The following is a 25696-nucleotide window of genomic DNA, read 5'->3' as shown; positions in this document are numbered from 1 at the left end:
TCACCTTTGCGGTACACACAAGAGCATCCTAAGATTCTACACCTAAGGGCCTCTAGTGGTCAGTGCTTGGGGCAAGCTGGAAGTTCCAGGGAGTTAACATCCCTAGGAGCAGCCCTCAACCCCTGATCAATGGGAATCAGAAGAAAATCTCCAGCTTCCTCACCCTGTCAAGTGGGAGACTGAGGCCTCTTCTACAGTTTCTCAAGGAAACCCTGCTCACTAATGCATCTACATTCACTTCCTTCCCTTTCCCGAATCCCTCCCCCACTCCGAGACCGTTGCTTCCTGGGATCACCCTCCAAGGAAACCACTCGCACTCAAGTCCTCGTCTTAGGTACTGGGGGAACCAGTACCTCGTTAGGTACTGGGGGAACCAGCCTAAGACAGATATAATTACAAACTGTGACAGCTGCAAGGAAGGAGCGAGACGCAGTGCCACATCCCAGCGAAGTGCTGTCTGAAATGCCAGCTGAGGAGGAGGAGTTACCTAGTGTGAATCATCAGGCGTCAGCAGAGCAAATAGGTATCGCTCACTCTAGGGATGTTAAGTGGAAAAGTTAATTTAACATAGCAGGGCTGGCGTTCAGCTAGTTGCACTGCTGTGGCCTCACAGATTTGTCAGAATCTGTCCATTCTGATTGGACACGCGCCCTGATTGGCTGAAGACTGTCTTGTACCAGTTGTTGAATATCTTGAATATCACTCTTGAAATAAAGTGCTGACGAAATCGTCAGAGCTTGGGGAGCTGTCCTGCAGAAAAATACCGCAGAAGTGCCCTGCCAGGGAAGCTGTTTCCCAGTTTTCTAATCAGGAAACTGGGAAACGAGGAGGCTGCCATTGGAATCATCAAGTTAAGAAACCACTACTTGGGGACTTCCATCATGGTCCAGTGGTTAAGAATCCACCTTCCAATGCAGGGGATGCAGGTTTGATCCCTTGTCGGGGATCCCACATGCTGTGGGGCAACTAAGCCCGTGAGCCGCAACTAGAGAGCCAGTGCGCTGCAACGAAGAACCCCGCATGCCGCAACTAAGACCTGACACAGCCAAATAAATAATTAAATATATTTTTTAAAAAGAACCCACTACTTGGAATACTATTCAGCAATCAAAAAGAACAAAGTAACAAAACATGTTACATCATGGATGAACTTCAAAAACATTACACCAATTGGCAAAAGCCAGGCATAAGAGACCACGTATTATAGATTCTAGTAGTATAAAATATCCAGAAAAGGCAAATTGATAGAGAGAAGGTATATTAGTAGTTGCCTGGGGCTGAGAGTGGGGAGAGAGATTAATTGTAAATGGACACAGGGATTTTACTGGGAGTGTGAAAATGTTCTAAAACTGATTTATGCTGATGGTTGTACCACTAGGTAAATTTACTAAAAACCATTGAATTGTATTCCTGCAATGAATAAATCTTATGATATGTAAAATATACCCCCAATAAAGTTGTTTAAAAGAGAAAAGAACGTACGACCATAGGTATGAACCTGGCCAGAAAGCCACTATGAACAACTGTCTCTAGATACTTAAGAGCTGGAGTTTGGTGCAGAAACAAATCATTATCACCTTGCTTTCCAGCAGGAATCGTCAAAGTGGCCTTCCCAGTCTCACACAAGAGCTTACTGTGCTTCCAAAACTCTAGCTGCAAGGGAGCCTTGGAAATGCAGTTTTTGCTTTCCAACCTCCACAGTTCAGGAAGCACCCTAGGTGACCCCAGGGAATGTGAGGAGTAGGAGAAAAGGAGGCTCCAGAAAGAGGGAACAACATGGACAAAGGCCCTGATGTGTGTTCAGGAAACAGAATGGGCAGGCCATGGTAAGGAGTTTGGATTTTATTCTAGATGACATGGAAGCTGCTGACAGGTCTCAAGCAGGGTGGTTGCCATGGTCAGATCCGCTTCCCTCTGGTTGCTATGTGGAAAATGGGCTTGGGGGACAAGGGTGGAAGCCTGAGGCCGGCAAATGATGGTGGCCAGGATCTGGGTGGTGGCAGAGGAACTGGGAGAAAATGGGTGGACCTGAGATATATCCAGGAGGTAAAATTTATAGGACATGGTAAAAATTGGATGTTAGGGGAGGGGAGGCATAGAGACGACCTCCAGGGTTCAGCCTTATGAGCTGAGAAAAGTCACCTTACTTCTCTCTTGGTTTCCTTTTCTCTGAACTGGAGTTGACTATGATGAGTGATTAATTCATTCAACAGATATTTACAAATTACCTACTATGTGCTGGGCAGTGGGATAAAAGTGCTTTTCCTGATGTCTGGCCCCAGAGTAAGTGCTTAGGAAAATTTTCCTTTTTGTTTCATTCTTCAGAGCTCACCTCAAGTGCACCTTCTCCCTGGAAGGCTTCCCTGATTCCACCCCAAACTGCACTGCTTTCTCACACTTCTAAGGGTTGGCAATCAGGGCTAGAAGATAGGGTGAAGGAGGAAAGGAATGGGCCAAAACACCCCAGATTTCCAGTGTTAACAACTCTAAGAACACTGATTTCTTCCCACTGAGCCTTTGTTCATGCTCTTTCCTTCTGCCTGAAATATTGTATCTCTTATTTATCCTTTGACCCAACTTGGATGTTTCCTCCTCCAGGAAGCCTGCTTTGCCCAGCCAGACCAATTTGTTCTGCCATCTGTGTCTACCTTTCATGCTTTGCTAACTACGAAGTGGTCGTCTGTCTCCCCACTGGATGGGGAGCCCCTTAAGGGCTGGGAGTCGGTCTGGAAAACTAAAATGGAAGTGACCTGAAGCTTTCAACATCCATTCAACAAATATATATTGAGCACCGACTTCATGCCAGGCCCTTATTTAGGCAGCGTTGATAAAAGCAGACACATATGAGAAGGGAAAGATGGGAAGGATTTCACTGAAGAGAGAACAAGGTGGGAGGCATCTGTGCTAGTCAGAATTGGCTAAGTTTTGCTGTGGTAACAAAGAAACCCTGACATCTCAGTGACTTAATACAACACAAGTTTATTTCTTCCATGTGAGAAGTCTGATCTAACTTCCATCTGGTGACGCCAGGGCTCAGAATCCTTCCCTCACATGCTCTGCTCTCTCAACCGGTAGCCTCCCAGCCTTCCTTGGCAGGAATAAAAGGGTTAAGGGGCTCTAACTGCCACAGCCCCAGACTGACACTCCAGCTCACAGCCCATTAGCCAGGACTAGTCACATGACTCCATGCCAACTGCAAGGGAGGCTGGGAAATGTAGGGAAGCACATGCAGCATCTCTGCCACAGCATCCTAGGCCAAGCAAAAGGTACGTGTGTGAGAGGGGGAAGGACAGAGGTATTTGGGGAGCAGCATGCAGATTTTATTAAGGATAAAGCCCCAGTGCCTGACAAGAACTCACATCAAAACCCCCGTGTCTGGGTTTTTACTTTTTTTCTTTTTTGTGTATGTGATTGGAGAATGAACGAAGGAAGGAACAAGTGTGTCTGCAAGGCTCAGTTTTGAGTCCCTTCTGGTCTTGGAGCACTAGAGCTAAAGAGGCCATTTATAAGGGTTTACTTGGTGCTAGGCACTATGCTTGGAGCTGGACACCTATTGCTCCGTCTCATTTACTCCTTTGAACAACTCTGAGAAAGGTGTAGGGATCACTGTGCCCATTTTACAGATGGGAAGACTGAGGCTCAAGTTGGTTCAATCATTTGTCCAGGACTGAAGCCAATGCCCAGACCCTTTCCATCATGCTGCACTGGTCTGATCACTCTCAGGGGCAGAGGGGAAATGTTAAATGGCTGGGGGAGTGGTCTTCTCACTCTTCAAATTGTCCCATATCTGAGGAGGTAACAACAGCGGCCACACCAAGCAAGTTTGGAAGGAGAAGAGGGTAGGGTGTATTCTTGGGCAAGTACTTCACTTCTCCACACTCAACTGAAACTCAACTTCAAAAGGACATGACAGCCTTTTGGGGTGGCCATGGGATTGGATGAGAAAGTGTCTGTAAGCACTGAGCATTTAAGAAGTGCTCTGTAAGTGGCCCATGTTACCTGTATTAGGGTGTCCGCCTTCAGGGGGAGTCTGTGAGCAGAGGGTTTCCTGCTAGGGCCCCGATTGCCTTGATGGTGCCAGTGAAGAAAGCCAGAGGGCCTAGAGGAAAGGTCAGCTCTACCTTCAGGCACCTCGGGGCACCTAACCTCTGTGCCGGGTCCCTCATCAGAAAATAGAAATATCCACCGAATGCTCAATTTTTCAGCAGGCTTCTGAGAATATTAATGGAGATGGTGGGTGTGAGTGTATTTTATAAGCCCCGAGTCTCCCTCCAACCCCACCTCACCTGAACTGCGGTTCCCTGAGGAGAGGAGCAGGGTCTCAGACACTCTTCCAACCCCTCCTCTCCCTCCCCAAGAAGGTGACCAAAAGCTATTTGCAGAAAAGCCAAATAGCCCATCTGCCCACTAAAAAGAGGGTGTCCAATGCAGAGTCTAAGGCCTGAGGAAATTTCAGAGTTTGAGTCAGAGGTAGCGAAGCGGAAATGAGTGAGCCAAACTCAGCCTCAGACAAGTCGCTTAACCTTTCTGTACCTTGGTTTCCTTGTCAGGAAATTTGGCATAATCATAGTAATGCCTGGGATTATTGTGAGGAGTAGAAGAATTAATATATGTAAGGTGCATAAGAACTGCCTGACACATAATAAGTGTTGGCTATATGTTACTACTATTATTATTTGATTCACATGATGTCAAAGTTTTTGGATTCAAGTGTCTTCAGATGGCCTCTTCCTGTTAGCCCAAGTCTCCACCACTCCCTGTTATCCTACACCCAGCCTGCCTCCCTGCCTGGCCCCAGAAGGTGCCTGGTTAGAGTTGCCACCCACAGCCTGTTCCTTTGTCCTCATTGTGCCTGCCAGATGACACAGGCTGCTGGTTCCTGCCACAGGACAATGACGATCACCAACCTGAGCCAGACCAGCCCTCTAACAATCAGGCAAACTCAAGGCAGGGTCCTGAGCTGTCTCTCACACCCATGGCTCTACCTCAGCTAGCTGTGTGTCTTCTGGCAAGCCCTTCCTCATCTCCAGGCCTCAGTCTCCCCCGGTGTCAAATGGGCTCCAGAGCTCCAGTGCACCTCCCAAGCTTGTTCTGAGATGGGGACAGTGAAGAGGACCTTTCACCCTGCCAAGGTCCCTGATTCCCTTCTCAGCAGAGCTGGGGAGATCTCAGCCTGTCCCCTCTCAATGCTGAAAAGAGAAATCCCAGCTGAGACAGAACTGCAACGAACCGAGGTTATCCAGATGCAGGTTTTATTATCATTGATGGGGAAAGGAGCCTAGAGGGTTACACACAAGCCGTGACTTCCAAGGTGATGTTTACAAATTCCTGCACATGTTTATTCCCACAGCCACCACACAACACAGCAGCACCTACAATGCTTCCCCCCACACAGCTGTGGGTCAGGGCTCTTCCCACCCACAAAAGGATGCCCAAGAAGAGGAGGAGACCCGGGTACTGGGAGTGAAGTTTACACATGGCAAACCCTGACACACGGGCAAGGGATGGAAGCTGGATTTGGACATCATGGCTTCAATCCCACCCACCCTCACTGCCTGTTCACACCAGAGGCACCCTGCCGCACTCTGGGGATGCCTTAGAAGACACAGCAGGGTCATCTTAGCCAGGGCTAGGGAGGGGAGCAGGCCTGCAGGGGCGGGGGTGAGAGGGACTCTGGGATCTGCCCCCTTGCCAGTGGCGCAAAGTGGAGTAATATGAGGTTTTAACTCATAGGCTGGCTTTCTCACATCCCTGAAGCAGGCGGGTGAGGCCAGGGGGGTTTGATGTGTATGTATACCAGGGGCTCAGGTATGTATGGTCAGGCATCTAAGGAGGATGGAAAAAGGGGGTCACAAAGGGGTAGGGCATACAGGGCTCAAGACATTCTTAGACCCCAAGTTGATTTTACAAGAAACGGGGCTCACTCCTCCAGGGGCTCCCTGGCCTAGGCCGCTCGCCGCCCAGGGTGCTGCCGCTTCTCTTCATCCCCCTGGCCCCTGCTCAGGTCATCCAGGAGGCCCAGCAGGAGGCTGGCTTGACCACAGGATCCCCAGAGCCCACATGGGCTTCCCAGGGCCCTCTTTCCTGGATGCTGGCGTTTCTCCGGCATCAGCTCTCCCTCCTCCTCCTCCTCTTCCCAGCTGCTTTGGGCCTGGGGATCTGCCAGCCGTCTGCCTGGGTGCTGCCTCTTGGTGAACGTGTACCCAAGCCAGGAGGAGCGCCGGCCAGGGTGCTGCCGCTTCTGCTGGCTTATATCCTCTGGCCATGCAGCCACCTCCTCCTGCCGGCCAGTGTGCTGCCGTTTGTGGGGTCCCACGGCCCCTCCTTCCTCTTCCTCTTCCACTCCCTCTTCTGACTCCTCCTCCCTTTTGCCTGGATGCTGACGCTTGGAGAGCCAATATGGTTGAAAGATCTGGGACTCTGGGGAAGGAAAGAGGCCAGTGAGGGACCCCCTGACTCCTAGATGCCCACTTCAACCTTCCTCCCAGTCAAGGCAGATCCCCACAGCATTCACCCAGATTCATGGCCTTGCACCTGCCTCTCAGATCTCACAGACACATAGACACTCACACAGATGGTCAAGGGCATGGCCTCTGGTTCCAGTCTCAGCTCTGCCACTCCCTAGCTGTGTGACCGTAAGCAACTCACTTAACTTCTTTGAGCCTCAGTTTTCTTCTGTGTAAAATGGGGTGTGGAAGGGTAATAACAGTACTTATCTGATGCTTAGGAAGATCCCATCGTGTGATAAGGTGTTTGAAGTGCTTAGAACAGTGCCAGGCATATGCGTGCCTAGTAGGTTGTAATTAACGCTGTCACACACAAAAAGAATCTCTCTCCCTGGCACAGAATCTTTCCTACTGAAGGTCTGCCCTCTGAAATATTCCTGAAACTGCGATGGAAAAGGAATCTGGTCCCAGGAAAGGGTCAACTCACCACCTGCCGAGGGTGTGGCCAGTGGGAGTTTCTGAGCTTCTGAAAGGCAAGAGGCTGAATGACCAAGTCGCTCCCTCCCCTTTGCGGCCGAGTTTCCCCTAAACCTCTCGGGCGTCCTCCTCTCAACCCGCAGCCCCACACAATCCTGCCCCTTACCTGATTCGCTATCTTCCTGGTTCTCTCGGAGTCGCTGGAGGTCTTCCCGGAGGAGGAGGAGGGGCTCCGCCTGCCGCAGGAGGTCGTCCAGGCCCAGCTGCTCGGCGGCCATAGCCGCCTCCTGCTGGGCCACCTCCGGCTGTGCGCGGCCGCCGGGGACACCGGTCAGGGTCAGGGTCAAAACAATGGCAAGCAGAAACCAAGGGCCGGACATCGCGGCGCCTGGGGTAGGGAGGACAGGGAGAGAGAGCATAGGTGCCCCGCGCTCCCCTCCCAGCCGATTCTATCGCCCGTTTTCCCGTTGGTTCCCTACACCAGGGGGAACCAACCGTTCAAACATCCTTCCGGAGCAGGACCACCTGCCACCTTACGGGAGGCGGGGCGGGGACAGCCGGAGGGTCTGCCTCGGGTCCTGGGCGTCCTCACCCGTAGGGATGCTTGGAGAGCCTGCCCGCGCTCAGTTCTGCCTGCGCGAGCCTGGAAGCCGTGGGAGCCCCATCGCCACCGCCACTTCTCAAGGCCACGCGGAGCTGGGGAAGCCAGCGCTGGGGCTGACTCTCCAGGAGTGTAACCACGAAGACTGCAGCGCGGGTCCGACGGCCAGGATGCTAATTGCAGCGTCGCAGGCTAAAATTCTCCCCAAGTTTCCCAGCGCAACGCTCTCATTCCAATACTCCTTCTACAACGTTCTGATTGCAACGCTGACTCTATTTCTAATGCTAAGATTCTATGGCTAGGCTACGAATCTAATTCTAACGCTAAAATCCTAATTTCAACGTTAACTCCACCTCTAAAATCCTATTTTAGCGCTGAGAGTGAGATTCTAAGGCTGAGATTCGATTCCACCGCGAAAATTCTGTTTCTAACGTCCGGATTCGAATTCTAACTCCCAAGATCTCCCGCCGATGTCCTGCCCAGCGCTGCCCCAGCTGGCCCCCCGGCAGGGGTAGGGTGCGAACCTTCCCCCGACACGCTGCGCGAGCGCTGCAGAGGCCGGAACATGCGTGCCCACCCGGGAGGGACCGCCACCACTGCCCGCGCCGTGCCTCCATCGGGCCCCGGCCTGAGCTGTGGAAGATCAGGGGGTACGAGCGCAGCGCCCCTCCTGGGCGCGCTCCGGGCTCGAAAGCCGCCGCTTTCCGCGGGGCGCACCCGAAGGCGGGCGGAGGGCCCCCTTTCCAGGGCTACAGACGCGGCCTGCGGGGGAGAAGGGACGGAGGTAGTTACCTGCCCGGCGCGAGCTCCGCGGACTGGTCCGGGATCCTGGGCTCCGATCCGGAGTTTTGGGGTCTGGAGTGGGCGGCTCAGGAGTCGGGGAGCGCTCGCAGGACCCGGGACGCCGGCTGCCAGCTTCTCGGCGGGGCTGCTGCTTATATCTGCGCGAGGCGGCGGCGCGGGTGAGGTCAGCGGGGAGGGGTCGCGGCCGCCGGGAAGGGACGCTGACGGCAGCCGGCCCCGTGGGTACCCCGCCCGCCCGCCTGCCAGCCAGCTCCGCCGGAACTATGGGGCGGGGACGGCGGGGGCGGCGGGGGGTGGGAGGGGGAGCGAGGAGGCACAAGCGGCAGAATAGGGGGCTGGTGGCGGGTTGTTTCTGCACCCAGCTTCGAAGGTCTTCGAGAACACTCGTGTAGGGGACAGAGAGTTGCTGAGAGAATCACACAATTACAAAGATGCACACAGGAGAAAATCGGAGATAGAGACAGAGACCGAGAGATGCATACAGAGAGAGATACAGAGCAGTCACACACCAGAGAGACCGAAAGACACAGAGGCAGTCAAGACGGGAGGTGGCGAAGGGAGGGAGAGTATAGGAGAGACTGAGAGATGAATAAAGTGGACAAGTGGACCTGGGCTTTGATCTTGACTCTGTCACCTCTGGAAAATGCCTCCCCCTCTCTGGTCAAATTTCCTCATCCGTACAGTGGGGGAGGGAGACAGTTTTCAGAGTTCCAAAACTGATGGCCTATGGGCTACCACTAGTTCATAGCTGGTTTTGTTTGAGTACCATAGTGTTTTTTGAAAAAAATCTGAATAACCAACATCTTAAAACCAGGAGAACTCAGGAAAAATATGGATTTATGGCTTCTCTTGAAAATCTCTTGGGAAAATGTGGTCTTGCATTTCCTCCTGACAACAGCCAGCTGGAGCTGAGCCTGGCTGATCCTGGTCACTACACTCTCCACCACTTTCTACTTCCAATGTGTGGCTCTAGTCACGGAGGAGGAACATTGGAATTTGTGACTCCCTGATGAGAAGTTTTTTGGATCTACCTCACCCAGGCAAAAGAGGGGAGAGGATACAGGGAAGAGAAAAGCATAGATGCCGAGGAACTTGTCCACCAATCAGTCCCCAAAGTCAGATGATGCATTGGAGGAGAGCGTTGCCACATCTAGTACTAGGCACAGCCTCCGTACTGAAACATTTAATGGGCACCCACAGTGTACCAGGCTCCTTGGTCCCTCCTGGAGAGACAGAAGTGTGCCAGGCATACTTAGAGGGGACGACATTTTAGGCAGAGCGAACAACATCAGTGAAGGCATCTCCTACCTCTGGACAGTCTCAACATTATTCTCTCTCCCCATACGATACTTCTTCAGCCTAAAACTTTCAGTACCTGTTGTATGTCTCAGGCCACGCCGGTGGCTTGGCAAGGGAACCCAAAGTGTTTCATTGTTACTCCTTTCCTTGGCAGAGCACCCAACTTTCCAGGTACCTCCATCATCTCACTGCATCCTTACATCACCCTTACATCATCCTTACCTCTCAAGATAAATGAGGTAGGGACTATTAGTCCCACTTTACAGATCGGGACACAGAGGCCTGGAGAGGCAGAAAGACTCTGAAGGCTAGAGGTGGAAGGGAACTTTCAGATCACCAGCTATAGTCCGCTCCTTGTTTTTAGATGAGGAAACTGAGGTCTGACGAGATGGCCTGATCACCTTCCCAACTCCCAGGCACACTTCATGTCCCCAGGCTTGATCTCACAACCAGACCCCAGGATTTGAAGAATTGCCACCCTAGCTAAGCATTAAATCAGACAGACACATAGACCTGCTATCTTTCATATACAGTGGTGGAGGTGTAAATCGATACCATCTCTTTCGTTGGCAACCTGAAAATTTAACACGTACGTACCTTCCACAAGACAATTGCGTTTCCCAGAATTCATCCTACAGATACCCACACCTGTGCATGTTGTATACACAGGGTATTCAGTGCAGCATGATTTATAGAAGCCAGAACTGCAAACAGCCTGGTTGTCTGTCAATCAGGAGAGGTTTGCTTAAATCAACTAGGGCCCATCCAGAACTATGGGGTACTATGCTGCTTTTAAAAGAACGAGGGGGCTTCCCTGGTGGCACAGTAGTTGAGAGTCCACCTGCCGATGCAGGGGACACGGGTTCGTGCCCTGGTCTGGGAAGATCCCACATGCCGCGGAGCGGCTAGGCCCGTGAGCCATGGCCATTGAGCCTGGGCGTCCGGAGCCTGTGCTCTGCAACGGGAGAGGCCACAACAGTGAGAGGCCCACATACCGCAAAAATAAATAAATAAATAAATAAATAAATAAAAGAACGAGGCAGTGTCACATGTGTGGATGTGGAATAAGCTCCAGGATATATATATATATATATATATATATATATATTTTTTTTTTTTTTTTTTTTTTTTTTTTTTTTTTGGCTGCGTTCAGTCTGTTGCTGCGCATGGGCTTTTCTCTAGTTGCGGCGAGCATGGGCTACTCTTCATTGCGCTGCACAGGCTTCTCATTGGGTGTCTTCCCTTGTTGCAGAGCATGGGTTCTAGGCACACGGGCTTCCGTAGTTGCAGCGTGTGGGCTCAGTAGTTGTGGGTCTCGGGCTTTAGAGCGCAGGCTCAGTAGTTGTGGCACACGGGCTTAGTTGCTCCGTGGCAAGTGGGATCCTCCTAGACCAGGGCTCGAACCTGTGCCCTGCATTGGCAGGTGGATTCTTAACCACTGCGCCACCAGGGAAATTAAGTGAAAAAGAGAACAATTTGTACAGGAGATGGACTGTGTGATGGTGCAGGAGATGGACCGTGATGCTCTTATGCAGAGACTCCCTCTGGAGGGATGCAAGAGTACAGCGCCAACAAGCTGGGGAGCCAGAGAAGGGGAGGGCAGTTGGGGGCTTGCTTTCACTGGCAGCCCTTAGTGGTGTTTGGATTTTTTCTAAGTGCAGGATTACCTATCCACAAACCAACAAACAGCACCAAAACACAAAACAACAAAATCTCGTGCGAGTCTGAGACTGGAAAGAAGTGATGCGTGGATGGATAGAAAAGCTGCCTCTCAGAGGGTGAAGTGGCTGGAACATTGGCCCCTGGTGAGCCCATTCTATGCATTTCTATAATCAGGTATCTGAGATGCTTGTTAGGAGGAGAGTTCCTGGATGGCTGGGGCATGGGGAAGGAGTTCCCACATAGCGCAAGGGACCAGAGAGGATAGTACAGGCATCTGAGGTGTCCTCAGCAAACCAACTTTCTCCCTCCCTTCCTCCCTCCCTCCCTTCCTTCTTTCAGCAAATATCCACTGAGCCCTTAGTAGGTACTAGGACCTGTTCAAGACTTTGGGCACTGTATTAATGATGTGTTTCTGATGTTTTGACTTCTGGGGTCTTGCTGACTCTGGAGGGCCTGCCCCTCCCTGGGTAGCCAGTTCCTAGAGATAGTAAAGAACTCCCATGAGAACACCTTTCACATACAAACTAACCAATCCAGAGCCCTAATCCCCCAGGGTCAGGTGCCAGACCAGTAGGGACAGCCCTGATGCCCCAGAGCTCACTAGTATTATTCAAACTAGCCAATCCTAAACCTGTTTACCCCACTTCACCTGTTCCATTCCGAGACACTACAATAAAGGCTCTTGCCCACTTTTCCCCCACTCCCTGGTCCCTCTGCCTCCTGATGGACCTTGGTGCTTCCCCTTGCGGCCCTGCATGGTGTGGTCTGCCCCCCTCTTGGGAACTGTGAGTAATTCAGTGACAGTCGTCTCCTGATCTATTGGCCTTACCATACCTGAATAATGATAAAAATTACATTTTAAAACAGAGACCCACCAGGACAACAAGTCAGGGACCCCCTCTCTCTCATGGAACTAAGAGTCCAGTCGATATATTGCATATATTTTTCTAGCTTGCTTTATTTTTTCATCTGATGATAAAAATGTGCTTGATTTCAAAACTGTAGCTGCTTATCAAATTAATATGGCTATGCTTGTGAAAATGAATAATGGGGTAATTTAATGGAGTTTGTATGCTATTTCTGACTCCCAGTGCCTACAACTACCACCACCACCCACCCCAACACACACACATACGTCTTCCTGAAGGAGGGCTATTGAGTCCCTGGGAGGGTTTGAAGCAGCCTCACTCAAAGTTATATGTTCATTAAAAAATGAAAAGGTAGGCTGGGTGAGGCTGCTTCAGACCTTCTTCAGCTTAGGGTTGATAAAGACCCTGCAATATCTGTGGGACATCTCTGAACAGGGAGCAGAGGGATTTTGAGAGAGGAGGACAGAGGAACTCAGGAAAGGCAGGGTCTTGAAATCAAGCACATTTTTGTCATCAGATGAAGAAAAAACCAAGTTAGAAAAGTATATGCAATATAATGACTGGACTCTTAGCTCCATGAGAGAGAAAGGAGGACCCTAACTTGTTGTCCGGCTGGGTCGCTGCTTTAAAATGACCTCTTCCCTCCTTTCTCTTATTGTGTACGACCCTCTCCCCGCCCCACACCCACTGTGTGCCTGGGCTGGAACTGTACTGGACACCTGGGCATATATTGGAAATACTTGTTGAATAAAGAAATAAATCCATGATTGAATTAAGAACTGAAAAGTTTGCAGTGGATTCATCATCAACAAAGTCATCAATCAACTGGGTCAAAAATCTCCAATGGAATCTGATTAGGGGGGTTTCTGGAGTGAATTTATATGGAGAAAAGACAGACACTAAATGGACTCTTCTTCCTGGAATCCTTGAGATAATTTTTATGATATTGGGGAAGAGAGGACCTTTATTATTTTGACAGCAAAAGCAGAATACAAAGGAAAGAACTGAATATATAAAAGGTACCATTTTCTATAATTAAAAAGCCACCATGTGGTGGATACAAAAACCTACACAGGATAAAATTGCATAGAACTGTCTGTACACATGCACACACATGAGTACAAGTAAAATGGGAAATCTGAAAAAGTTCAGTGGATTGTATCAGTGGCTGGAATATAGTACTATAATTTTCCAATTTTAACCATTAGGGGAAGCTGGGGAAAGGGTACATATGACCTCTTTGTATTATCTCTTAAAATGCAGGTAGGGAATTCCCTGGTGGTCCAGTGGTTAGGACTTGGCGCTCTCATTGCTGAGGGTCTGGGTTCAGTCCCTCGTCGGGGAACTAATATCCCACGAGCCATGCAGCAAGGCCAAAAGAACCCCCAAAAAACAAAAAAATACACATAATAAGACAACACAGGTCTTCTGTGTCCCCATTGCACAGATGACAAAACCAAAACTCAGAGAGAGGAAAGGCATACCTGAGTCCCTCAGTGAATTAGCAACAACCTCAAGACCACTGTTCTACCCAGTGTCTTTCCTTCACGCTGCCTGGGTCAGGGTTTTCTCTAAAGGAGCTGGAAATGACCAAACTCTGGCTGGCAGAGTGGGTTCAGCCTTCCACCCCACGTCCTACCCCACCCCCAGGATCTTGTTCTGGTTTTGTTGACAGCAAATTGCCATTAAAAGAGTATCGTCTACTCTGAACTCAACAAAAGCAATGTTGAGAAAGCCCAGGCCAGCATTCTACAGTGAGGACCGTACAGCAGAACCTTCTAAGCTATGCATCATAAAATCTGTAAATGACTTTTAATTTTTTAAATTTATTTATTTTTGGCTGCGTTGGGTCTTCGTTTCTGTGCGAGGGCTTTCTCTAGTTGCGGCGAGCGGGGGCCGCTCTTCAACGCGGTGCGCGGGCCTCTCACTGTCGCGGCCTCTCTTTTTGCGGAGCACAGGCTCCAGACACGCAGGCTCAATAGTTGTGGCTCACGGGCCCAGTTGCTCCGCGGCATGTGGGATCCTCCCAGACCAGGACTCGAACCTGTGTCCCCTGCATTGGCATGCAGATTCCCAACCACTGCGCCACCAGGGAAGCCCCATAAATGACTTTTTAAAAATATTTGTCTATTTTGTTCACTGCTCTATCCCTAGCACTGAGAAGAGGACCTGATATATAATAGATGTTCAATAAATACTTTATTGAATAAAAAACATAAAATATGAGTATCATCTTTTCTGGAAACTTTGGGGGTCCCAGCTCCCCCAAAACATTAAGTCCCTAATAAATGACTCTCTAATGGAGGGATTTCAGACACCATGATGGGAAAAGAGCTGTATTTCAGTGCCAGGAGGATTCCTGACAGCTGCTATTTTTATTCCACTTAAGCCACCCATGGTCACTGCACAGCTGCCGGCAAAGAAGAGCTACCTCAGTCCATTCTGTCCAGAACCCTTCAATTCCATACACGTTTATTGAGTGCCACCTCCACGCAGACAATGCAGGGAAGGGTAAACTTTACATGGTTCTCTCTGTTTGTAGGGTTAAATTCTTAGCCTGGCATTCAAGACCCTTTATAATTTGGGCACAATCTAAGCTCCTCCCCTGCCAGCTCTCCTTTTATTCCACGTCCAGACACCGCCCACCACATCAAGCAATGGAACCCATTTTACAGATACGCTGTGCAGTTTCACACCTCCATGTTACCCCTTGTCACCTGAGAGCCACTTACTTAAGCTTTAGCGCCTACTGCAAATGCCTATTCATCAATTCATCCATTTATTTGCTCATTTAATAAACATTTCCTAAGCAAGTCATGTGTTGATTGTTAGGGTCACTGAGAGGATCCCGAAAGGAGCACTGTTCTGAAGATATTAGCAGTCTGGGAGGGGAGGAGAATGTGTCCACATAGATTGCATTGCAGGGTACCAAGTGCTCAGAAGCCCTGGAGTGGGGCCATAGATCCAGCCCATAGGGTCAGGGGTGGCGTGTTGGACAAGACTTGGAGTTACTTTGGATGAAAGGACCTGCCAGAAGGCTTTCTCTGGCCACCCTGGCTGAAACAGGTGCCCACCTCACTTTCTCCTCCTTGCCAGCCTTTATCTTTAAGTGCCACCGGGTATTTATTTCCTTGCCCCTTGTTTATTGTCTGCCTCCCATACCAGAATCTTGCTTCATGAGCACAGCTTCTTGTTCCCTGCTGTTTTCAGTTTCTGGCACAGAGCTGGCGCTTGGTAAAGAGTTACTGAGTGACTGACTGCATGAATGAATGCGTTCAGCCCAGAGAGAGTGAGCACAAGATGCCTGGCCCTGTCTTTCGGGCTGAGATGGCACAAAGGCAGCCTCCCTGCATCATCTCTGGACACGCACGAGAGGGTCAAGACATTTAGCAGAAGGAGGAACAAACATGGTGGGGAGCAGTTTTGGAGGTGACCCGAAGGCAAGAGCAATCAGGGCAAGCTTCCTGGAGGTGGATGGGCAGGAGAATGGGGGTAATCAGGACAAGCAGAACTGGAAACAGGTGAGCCCACGCTGTTCGAGGACCTGCTTTTCTTCCCTTCCTGAGCAGAGACATCTTCTCCCCAACCTCCCCTCACCAGAGCAGCATGGTCCAGAGATGGATAATGTCCAGGGACTGTTGAGGTTTCCCACTCACTGTGAGATGCCAGGCAGAGTCTGTCCTGTCTGGGCTCGGGGCCAGTCCAGGAGTCTGCACTCACAGTCTAGACTGACAAGCTGAAGGCTTGAGCCCCACGAGCCGAGGCCCTGTGCCCCTATGAGGTCTTACATTCCCGCCGAGAGGCCAATTGCAGATCTGTGTGGTCCAGATTGTTTCCAAAGAGCAATTTTCTGCCCAGCTGGAGCTTGCTGAATGGAGCTTGTGCTCAGGGAGGGCCCGGTGGCTGCTGAGCTGCCGCCAGCGACAGAGCTGGCGTGGAGCTGGATGCACGTGGGCGGTTCTGGAGTGTTATCTGATGCATTTAGGTGACATGGAGCACATACACATATGTGTTTATGCGCATGTCTCTGCACCACACGTGCACCTTGAGTGTGTATATGTATATATGTGCAGTCCTTGTCTGTATGGTGTGCATGTATGCATGTGTGTTTGTGCCCAGGTGTACCGGTCAGTGTGCGCATGTGTTGCACACCTATCTGTGGCCTAGTCTGGGACAGGGTCTAGTGATCATCCTAGGGTCCAGCTGGTCCCTGGTGAGCCCATCCAATGAAGGCACAAGGCTCTAGATCCAACGTTCTTCCTGTGAATAAGCCACCCTCGTTGCCTCCTTCAGCATTGACCTGTTTACTCGTTCATTCTCTGTTCTTTGCTAGCTAGTCTGGTAAGTTAACGTGTGTCAATGTAACAGAAGGAATTTCCTTGAGGACAGAGTGTGTTGATCTCCCAGAGAGCTTAGCACACAGTGGGTGCTGAGGAGATGAATATGGAGAGGGACAGCAGAAAGAGATTGTGTGTAGGAACCAACTCCTGGGTGCCCTGCACACGTTTTTTCTCATTTAATGCACGCAGTCCTATGAGGTCAAAATTATTCTGCCTCTTTAAAGAAACCAAGGCTCGGAGTGGTGAAGTGGCTTGTTCAAAGTTACACAGCCAGGAAATAGAGGAACATGGATTTGAACTCAGGTTTGCGTTATTCCAAAGATTTTCCACTTTATCCCACCGGAAGGGAATCTACCCAGATGAAAATAGCTACAGTTAGGATGCTGACGAATACGGAGAATTTTTCTTCCTTTTACAAAATTTTATTTGATGTTTTGTTTACCTCTTCTCCTCACCACATTAAAGGGAGTATTATTTGATGTCTCAAGGCCCATAATACAGAGTGAGACTCTGACTTTTGAAATATCATGAAGCTTATCTTTGGATCCTCTCAGGCTGCTGATTCTGATGAGGACGGAAGCGCTTTGGGCGGGTTGGGGTGGGGATGGGTGATAAACCGCTTGCTGTCTGTGAGCCACCATCACTGGTGGATGAGACACCTCATCATCCATCAGGGCCGCCAGAGATAACAAGCCCCCACCCCTGCCATCACTTCTCTTATTACAGGAGAAAAATGAAAACCAACTGCAAATCACCTTGGCCATTTAGGTATGTTTATCTTGCTGTCAGCCACAAGCAGCCTCTATCCCAATGTTCCTGGCTAATTAGAGCTTGTCCTCAAAATACATGGAGTCTGAACCCTGAATATTGCAAGTCGGGGAGCAGGTATTAATCTGCTACTAACACTAGGCCATGAGTCAGGGTGACAACAGACGGAGGGAGAGGGCCGCAGCAGGTGCTGACGGAGACTTCCGGTTACTCTGGCCCAAGGAGATGCCCATTGCCCCTTCTAAGAGTCGTGTTCCTTTTCATTGCCCCATGAGAACTCACTTGTGAGCCTGGAGTGGACACCATTGCGCTTTGGCCTCCTGTATCCATCCTTTGACTTCCAGTAAGCAGAAGGAGCCATCTTTCCTCCTGGGGAGTTGCCTTATCCCCATCCAGTGTGGCCTTGATGGGATACAAGCCAAACCACCCCGTCTCAGTGCAAGGGGTAGGCATGTGGCCCAAGCTTGGCCTGTGGAACCCAGTCTCTCCTGGGACTTGGACTCCTGGGTGGAGAGATGGCAGAGTTGTTGGGGAGAGGGAGGCATTCATATCAGTAGCAGCGACAGTGCTGGGATAGGATGTTTGGAAAGTCTCTGCTGCCTGGACCCTCCAAGGCTCTCCTTTTTGCTTCAAGCCTTTAGTGTTCCTGCTGAGAAATAAATCCCCCTTTAGCTAGAGTTGGGGTCTGCTGTTTGCAATCCTGACTGATAAGGCCTCCTCCTCTGTACTAGGATCTCTCGAGATTCTGCTGTGATTTCAGGAAAGAGAGCTAGTAGGAGGGAAGAGGAATGCTGAGGATTGGGAAGGGTAAGGGGATACAGCTGGGTCAAATGAAGGTCGAGGACAGCAAGAAAACAAAAAATCCCATGCAGGGGCCCAAAGGTGTGCCAAAAATGTTCTCAGCATGATCATAAATAATTCTCACAAACTTGAAAGAAAGTCTTATTTCATTTGTATAGGCGGCTATTATATTCAAATGGTCAGCTCTGGTCCCCTTTTTTCTTATGACAGGACCCCAGGTTTACAGAGGAGAAGCACCCTCCTCTGCCCTCGGGCCTGTTGGTTTGGGTAGGGCTAGCATCACCTTGAGACCCACGTGACCAAGGCCTGGCCAATCAGGGTGTGAATCGCCCCAGGTTCAAGGACAGAGGTATGGCCAAGCTGGGCCAATGAGACTCAAACTTGAGACTTTTACTGAAACTAAAAGTAAGAGGTGTTCTTTTCAGGTTGGGGTTGTGGGACGTAAGCCCAGAACTGTTGGGGGCCATGCTTACCACCTGATGGAAAGATTGTGCTTGTGAATGTTGCCACCACAAAGGTAGTTGAACCAAGAACTTGGAAGTAAATTGGTGTCTCATGACACTGTTTGAACATATCACTGGAAGAGCTGATAAGTTCTTTTTCTGTTTTGGTCAGTCTGTGCTGTCCTTTCTGTCACTTGCAACCTAATGACAACAGATGAAAGTCAAAAAGTAAAGGGGGGCTTCCCTGGTGGCGCAGTGGTTGAGAGTCTGCCTGCCGATGCAGGGGACACGGGTTCGTGCCCCGGTCCGGGAAGATCCCACATGCCGCGGAGCGGCTCGGCCCGTGAGCCATGGCCGCTAAGCCTGCGCGTCCGGAGCCTGTGCTCTGCAACGGGAGAGGCCACAACAGTGAGAGGCCCATGTACCGCAAAAAAAAAAAAAAAAAAAAAAGTAAAGGGATCCCAGGACAGGAAAGAGAGACCATGTTGCACTGGAGCAAATTCCCCGTCTTAGCCTTTGCCTCAGACTCTGGAGGCGTGCATTCAAGTACCAGCTCAGCCACTGATTCACTGGAGGGGAGGGGGGTTTAGGTACACTACTTAACATCTCTAGGGCTCAGTTTTCCTTCTGTAAAATGAAGATGAAAATAATGCTTGAGCACTCATAATAATAAAAAGATTTCAGCCAACTAATTGGTTACTACATGCTAGTCCTTCTGCAAATTGTTTTCCCCATGCATTATTATGTTAAATCCTCATAAAAACTGAATGATGTGGGACTTCCCTGGTGGTCCAGTGTGTAAGACTCCGTGCTCCCAGTGCGGGGGGCCCAGATTCAATCCTTGGTTGGGGAACTAGATCCCGCATGCATGCTGCAACTGAGTCCGCATGCCACAACTAAGACCCAGTGCAGCCAAAATAAATAAGTACTAAAAAAAAAAAAAAAAAGACTCTGTGCTCCCAAGGTCAGTGTTGTGGGACTCAGCTTGGCCCTGTGGACAACATCTGACCGGGACTTTCAAAAGATGGGTCATTTCCAGTGGTCTCATTCGTATGTAGCCAAAGGGAGACCAGAAAATTTTAAGGATAATAAAGTTTTAGGTGATTGAGTGAATGAATGAATGGGTGAGTCAAGGAGTGAATAAATAAGTGAGTAAATCTGTGAATGAGTAAGTGAGTGAGATAGAAGTAAACTGGTTTCCTGCCTTATGGAGATCCTAGGGCAACTGGGAGATAAGACAAAAACAGTATAAACGACTAGAGAACAATTACGTGCCAAGACACATAGCACCAATGATGTGTCTCATGGGAAGATGCCCCTATGGACTGGAGATGTTCAGTCAAATTTGAAGTGTGAGATGGGGCTGACTGGGGTGCTGAAGAATGGGTAATATTAGAAAAGCTTGAGAAAAGACGGTAAGGCACCAGGAGAGGTCACCTTGTGCAGGTGGGGAAGTGGAGCTGGCCAAGTGCAGGAGACTTGCTCCCTCCCTGCAGACCCACCGAGCCCTCAGCACTTCTGATGCCTCTATCAACACTTATCCAGGAGTAATTTGTGGGTGCAGATCTAGGACTTCGGTTCTGGGGGGAGAGATCACAACAAAGGGCTTCTCTTAACACTAGCCCACAGCTGGGGTGGAGAGGTGAGCCAGAGCGGTCCATAACAAGCATCCCGGGTCTGGTCATACCAAAGGCCGGGACTGCCCTCATCTCCAGGGCTATTCTGAGGACTGAGCTGGCTGCAGCAAATAGATTTTCCTTTATTGGTTTTGGGGCCAGAAAGTTATTCAGGACACTTTGAATGATGCTCAGATAAACAAGGGCTTCTGAGGAGGGGAGCAGGGCTGCACAAAGCGCTCTGGAATATCATAGACCTGGTTTCCATTCCTCAGCCCACTACTACCTTGCTATGTGACTGGGGCAAGTAGCATCACCTCTCCAAACCTCAGGTTCCTCATCTGTACAACAAGGGTAGTAAAACATACCTCATGGAGGTGATGTGAGGAAATGTGGAATGTTCCCGGCACCATGTTTGCCTGAAACAGAGCAGGTATTTGGAAAATGATAGGATTTTTTTTGTTTTGTTTTTTTGTATTTTTACATCTTTATTGGAGTATAATTGCTTTACAATGGAGTGTTAGTTTCTGCTTTATAACAAAGTGAATCAGTTATACATATATATATGTTCCCATATCTCTTCCCTCTTGCGTCTCCCTCCCTCCCACCCTCCCTATCCCACCCCTCCAGGCGGTGGCAAAGCACCGAGCTGATCTCCCTGTGCTATGTGGCTGATAGTTTTTTATTTTCTGACTTTTCCCCAATGGGCACTTCTATTATCAGAAAAAAATATAGTTAATTTAAAAAAAATTTAAAACAACAGAAGTGTATCTGCTTATGGTCTGGGTAGAAAAAGTGTATAGGTCAGAGTTAGGCCAAGAAATAGATGGCATCTTCTAGTTGGATAGTTTGAGGATAATTCAATAAAAGGAATATTTATAAAAATATGGGCAAAGTGTACAAGGGATAGTGTTGCACCCAGGGAAGGTGGAGGACACCTGATAGCACCTCTGAGCCTAAAAGGGGAGAGTAGGCAGCAGTCATCAGAGCCCAGAGAAGGAAGGGGCTGGATGGAGAGGGTCTTGGTAGGAGTTGTAGCCTTCAGTTCAGGGACCCCACAGAGAGAAGCCAGGGGATTAGACACCACCGCCTCTTTCTTCTCCCAACCTCTGATCGTCTCTGGGACTCGCCATTGGCTGAACCCAAAAGTAAACCAGGGGCCAAGGAAGCCATTGTTGAAGGCTGGTTCCCCAAGCACGGAGCAGGGGGGGCAGTTGGGAGAGTGGATCCAGATGGTCAAATAGAGAGATCCAGTCAAGGGGTTTCAGAATGCCCTGCTGATAAGAAACTTGGAGACCCCTCCCCATAAACGTGCTCTCAAGCCCCCCTCTTCCAATTGCAATCACAGTCAATGTTCCTCAATGTGGAGAGAGGAATGCAATGATGAGAACATTCTGATGAAGGATAAGCTTGGTCTTTTCAGGGACGCAGCCTGAGAATGGAAATGAGACACGGCGCTCCCTGCTCTGCAGGAATGGGCAGGGCCGGATGTCGAGTGGGAACACTGAGGATGCACTTCACACCGAAGACGTCCCGTGATTGATGAGCCACTTGAGTCCAACAGGTAGGGAAATGAAAAGAAGTTGTAAGAAGAACATTTAATAAATTCTAGCTGGAGTCTAGAAGAAAGAGACGCCCTCCTCTTGCAATTATCACCAGTCATTTTTCAGTCCGTATCCAGAAAGTCACAAATCAGCTGTTAGGGTGATGGGGGCTTGGGTTTCAAGCACCCTTTGCAAAGTCTGACACTTCCACTGGGGTTGGGATGGAAGACTGAGTGCTGAGACTGGCCAGGTCACAGCCACCAGGTGGACAGAAGTCCATGGTGGACAGAGGTCAGGGTTGCCAGCTCCTAAGATGGGGTAGAGTGGACAAGGAGGTGGGGCGTGGGGAAGGTGGTGGAGTAAATGTCACACGCTCAGAACGCACAGATGAACACATGTGCAGACTAATACAGAGACTCAGACACACACAAGGACACAGAGACATGAAGACAGACACACAGGAACACTCAGTAGGGACACACATAGACATGCAGAGTCACAAACACCAAGAGGTCCAGACACCCACAAGTACACACCGAGGGACATAAACAAGGACACCAAAGACATACAGACACACACAGGGACACTCACAAGGACACAGAGAGACATGAGTCCCACACACAGGAACACACATCAAGGATACACATGGACACACAAAGTTGTACATTCAGAGAGACACACTGTGAAACTAACCGGGACAGTGATATCAAGAGCCAAAGTAAGGGGTTTAATGGGCAGGGCACCCAATTTCTGCTGGTTCCCTAAAACTAAAAGGAAGGGTGGTCCATTAACAACATAATGGACTATGTATTGGGTTGGCCAAAAAGTTTGTTCCAGTTTTTTTCCATAAGATCATAGCAAACCGTATTTTAAACAAAAGGGTGTCTAGTGGTCCAACAGGGACTCTCCCAGGAGAGGCACTTGGATTACAGCCCATTAAGCAAGGGTCAAGCCCAAAGTGGGGTCATACTTACAATTCAATCAACCCCACTCCCCAATCCTCTGTCTCCAGGCCCAGAATTCAGAGTCTCTTGTGGTCGTGCCCCTCAACCGTACCCCACCCCATCTCCACCACTTCTCTTGGAGCTTCAGCTCCAATCCTGCAGTGTTCCCGCTTCCCCAGATGTGCCACGTCGTTCCTGCCACCAAGCCTTTAGCCGTGTCATCCTTTCCATTGAGAGTGCCTTTCTTCTCCCTCTGCCTCTGCAAGCCATACCCCCTCCCCCACACTTGAGCCCTCCTCATCCGGGAGGCCTTTCCTGACACCAGTGACCTCCCTCTTTCCTGTTCTACAAAGTTACGTTTTCCTTTCCTTCCTTCACACCTGAGGCTCAGACAGGTGAAGTGACTTGCCCAGGGTCACCTATCTCAACAGTGATAGAGCTGGGATTTGAACTCAGGTCTATTTGAATCCAAAGCCCAGTCTCTTTCTGCTATACTCTCTAAGGCCCTAGAGATCAGGGGTCACATTTCATGCACATTTAAATAGTTTCCAGCGCTTCATTATTCTAAGCAATGCTGCCACAAATATCTTCATGTTTTAGATTATGTCTTTAGCTTAATTCTCAGGAGTGACCATTAATTGGTCAAGGAGTGTCTCAGTCTGTTCAGGCTGCTATAGTAAAACACCACAGACTGGGTGGCTGATAAACAACAGAAATTTATTTCACACGGTTCTGGAGGCTGGAAGTCTCAGATCACGGTGGCAGCACGGTCGGGTGAGGGCCCTCTTCCAGACTGCAGACTTCTCATTGTGTCCTCACATGGTGCAAGGGGGCACGGAAGCTCTGTGTGGTCTCTCTTATGAAAGCAGTAATCCCATTCACGAGGATTTCACTCTCATGACCTAATCACCTACCAAAGGCCCCACGTTCTAATACCATCACACTGGGCATTAGAGTTCACCATATGCATTTAGTGGGGACACAAACATTCAGACCATAGCAAGGTATATGAACATTCATTCACCCAAGAGATATTTCTCATCACCTCCACTGCTACCACTCTGGTCCGTGTCATCGTTATTGCTCAGCTGGAGGTCTGCAGAGGCTTCTCACCTGGATACTCTACTCCCCACCTCCTCCTGCAGTATACTGAGAGTTGGTCCCAATTCTTCTCCCCTTCCTCCAGCCACACCTTTGCCAAGGCTTCATCATGGATGGAATGGATTTCCCTGCCCCTTAACTTTGGCCTTGGCCATTGACTTGCTTTGGCCAATGGAATAGAGCAGAAGTGGGTCAGTTCCAAGCCTGGGACCTGCCCTCTTGTGCCTCTGCCATCAACATGAGAACATCCCTCAACTGGTTTGTGGAGGCATGTGGAGCAGAGCCGCCCAACTGCAGGCCTGTGAGAATACATGATGATTGTTTTAAGCCATTGAGTTTGGAGGTGGTTTTTTATGCAGCATTATTGTGGCAATAGCTGACAGATACACCCTCCTCTAATCTATTCTCCACACACTGATGGAGTTAACTTTTTAATATTTCCTTTTATAATTTGTGCTTTGTGTGTTGTAACTTTTTACCATTAATCTGCCTACCCACACCAAGGCCTTGCCACCTTCTGCCCCAGGACCCCATGAATGAACCGCTGAAAGTATACAGGAAGCAGCGGTGGCTGATTAGGCCATAGTATGCTCAGATCTCTTCCAAGTTCATGAGGGTCGACCAAGGCCAAGGTGGCCCATACAGAGGAATTAGAAGAGGCCTGAAATCCTCACTGGAAGGGGAAGAGGATGAGCCAGTGCCAAGCACTTGCCAGCTCTCATTTCACCTTCCCAAATATCTCACCATGGACCTCACCATCCCCATTCACCTGGGCGGAAACAGAGGCTCAGGGAGGTGAAGTGACTTGCTCAGGTTGCAAGGTGAGGATGTGGCAGTAGTGGGATTGGAACTCTGGCTGGTCTGTTGTCAAAGTAGTTCCTGCTTTCCGTGCTTTGGCTGGCCTGACCCTGGGTCATCATATGGGACTTCTTCCCATGACCTCCTCCACCCTGCTTCTGGTTAGCCCACAGATATGGCTACTTGCAGGCTGTGTGGCCTCAGACAAGTGACGTCACCTGCCTGGGCTACTAGATTGCAAATCCTGTGAGGGCAGGGATTTCCTTTTGTTTATTGCTCTATCCCTTCCCCTGAAACAGAGCCTGGTACTTAATAGGTCCTCAAATAAACAAATAGGTTTATTTGTTTATCTGCAGACCACACTCCCATTCTCGGTCCCTGTCTGCCTATCTCGTCATCAGAACCACAGGATTTCTTCCTTTGATCTCTGGACAAGATGGTGCTTGAATTTGGAGGCTATTTTGATAGCCCTTGAGTGTAGGGAGCCTTGGGAGTCAGACGGGCCTGATTCTAGCCAACTGCACCACAGGAAAATTGACTAATCTGCTCCTCGGTTTCTCCTCCATCAAATTGACCTCATCATAGTGCCTATCACAGAGATTCAGTTGGGAATGGTTGACATATATATATATATATATATATATATATATATATATATATATATATATATATATATGCACAGCTGCTATGCACAGGTCTTGCTATCTGGACTAATGGTAAATGTTTAGGCTAAATGACCAGGGGGAGAGGTAAATGGCCAGAAGCCTCAAAATCCCCTAGAAGGTCTATGTCTCCATCCAAGCCCTGCCCTGGCACAGGGGGCCAGGATAAGCAGCCAGGTCTCTGGCTCTGGGCAGATGGGGTGAGGGGGATGGGTGAGAAAGAGATTTCTAGTTGTTTTATTCCTGCCCTGAATCAGGTACCTGCTGAGATGGAAAGGAGGGAGGCAGAGGTGGCAGGCCCTTCTAATGAGCAGAGAACTCATCCAGGCAGGTCTGGCTATCAATCGCCTGGCTCATAGCTCACTCCAGCACCAAGGGAAGCAGGAGGGGGAGTGTGTGTGTCCCCAGGAGCAGCATGACCTGAGAGTGGAGATGGAGGGTGGCAAGGGAGATGTACAGGACACCCAATCCCCTGTGGAGGTGAGAGCAGGGATGAGCACACATGGAGAGCCAGGTAAGTG

General features: G+C 49.6%; 1 protein-coding gene across 2 annotated transcripts; it reads right to left on the bottom strand.

The window, feature by feature from the left end:
* Positions 1 to 5240: 5240 nt before the first annotated feature.
* Positions 5241 to 8507, bottom strand: TRH (thyrotropin releasing hormone). 2 transcript variants are annotated; one of them, XM_073810203.1, is made up of 4 exons: positions 8317 to 8507; positions 7090 to 7311; positions 6934 to 6972; positions 5241 to 6420 (listed from the first exon to the last, which is right to left on the bottom strand). In XM_073810203.1, exons 2-4 carry the CDS (start codon positions 7301 to 7303, stop codon positions 5945 to 5947), a joined length of 729 nt encoding a protein of 242 aa, XP_073666304.1. In that variant the 5' UTR covers positions 7304 to 7311; positions 8317 to 8507; the 3' UTR covers positions 5241 to 5944. The 2 variants fall into 2 exon arrangements, with proteins under 2 accessions (XP_073666304.1, XP_004313636.4); XM_004313588.4 differs by lacking the exon at positions 6934 to 6972.
* Between the last annotated feature and the right edge of the window lie 17189 nt (positions 8508 to 25696).

Source organism: Tursiops truncatus, chromosome 10 (genome assembly GCF_011762595.2).
Source record: "Tursiops truncatus isolate mTurTru1 chromosome 10, mTurTru1.mat.Y, whole genome shotgun sequence".
Taxonomy (NCBI): domain Eukaryota; kingdom Metazoa; phylum Chordata; class Mammalia; order Artiodactyla; family Delphinidae; genus Tursiops; species Tursiops truncatus.
Note: the sequence above shows the minus strand (reverse complement) of the source record. Positions and strands in the feature narration are given on the sequence as shown.

Excerpts from the sequence above, each read along its gene's own strand:
- TRH (XM_073810203.1), bottom strand. The coding sequence starts at position 7,303 with ATGTCCGGCCCTTGGTTTCTGCTTGCCATTGTTTTGACCCTGACCCTG. Across the intron at positions 6,973-7,089 it reads CCAGGAAGATAGCGAATCAG|AAGCTCAGAAACTCCCACTG; the intron begins GTAAGGGGCAGG and ends CTTGCCTTTCAG. Across the intron at positions 6,421-6,933 it reads GGCCACACCCTCGGCAGGTG|AGTCCCAGATCTTTCAACCA; the intron begins GTGAGTTGACCC and ends TTCCTTCCCCAG.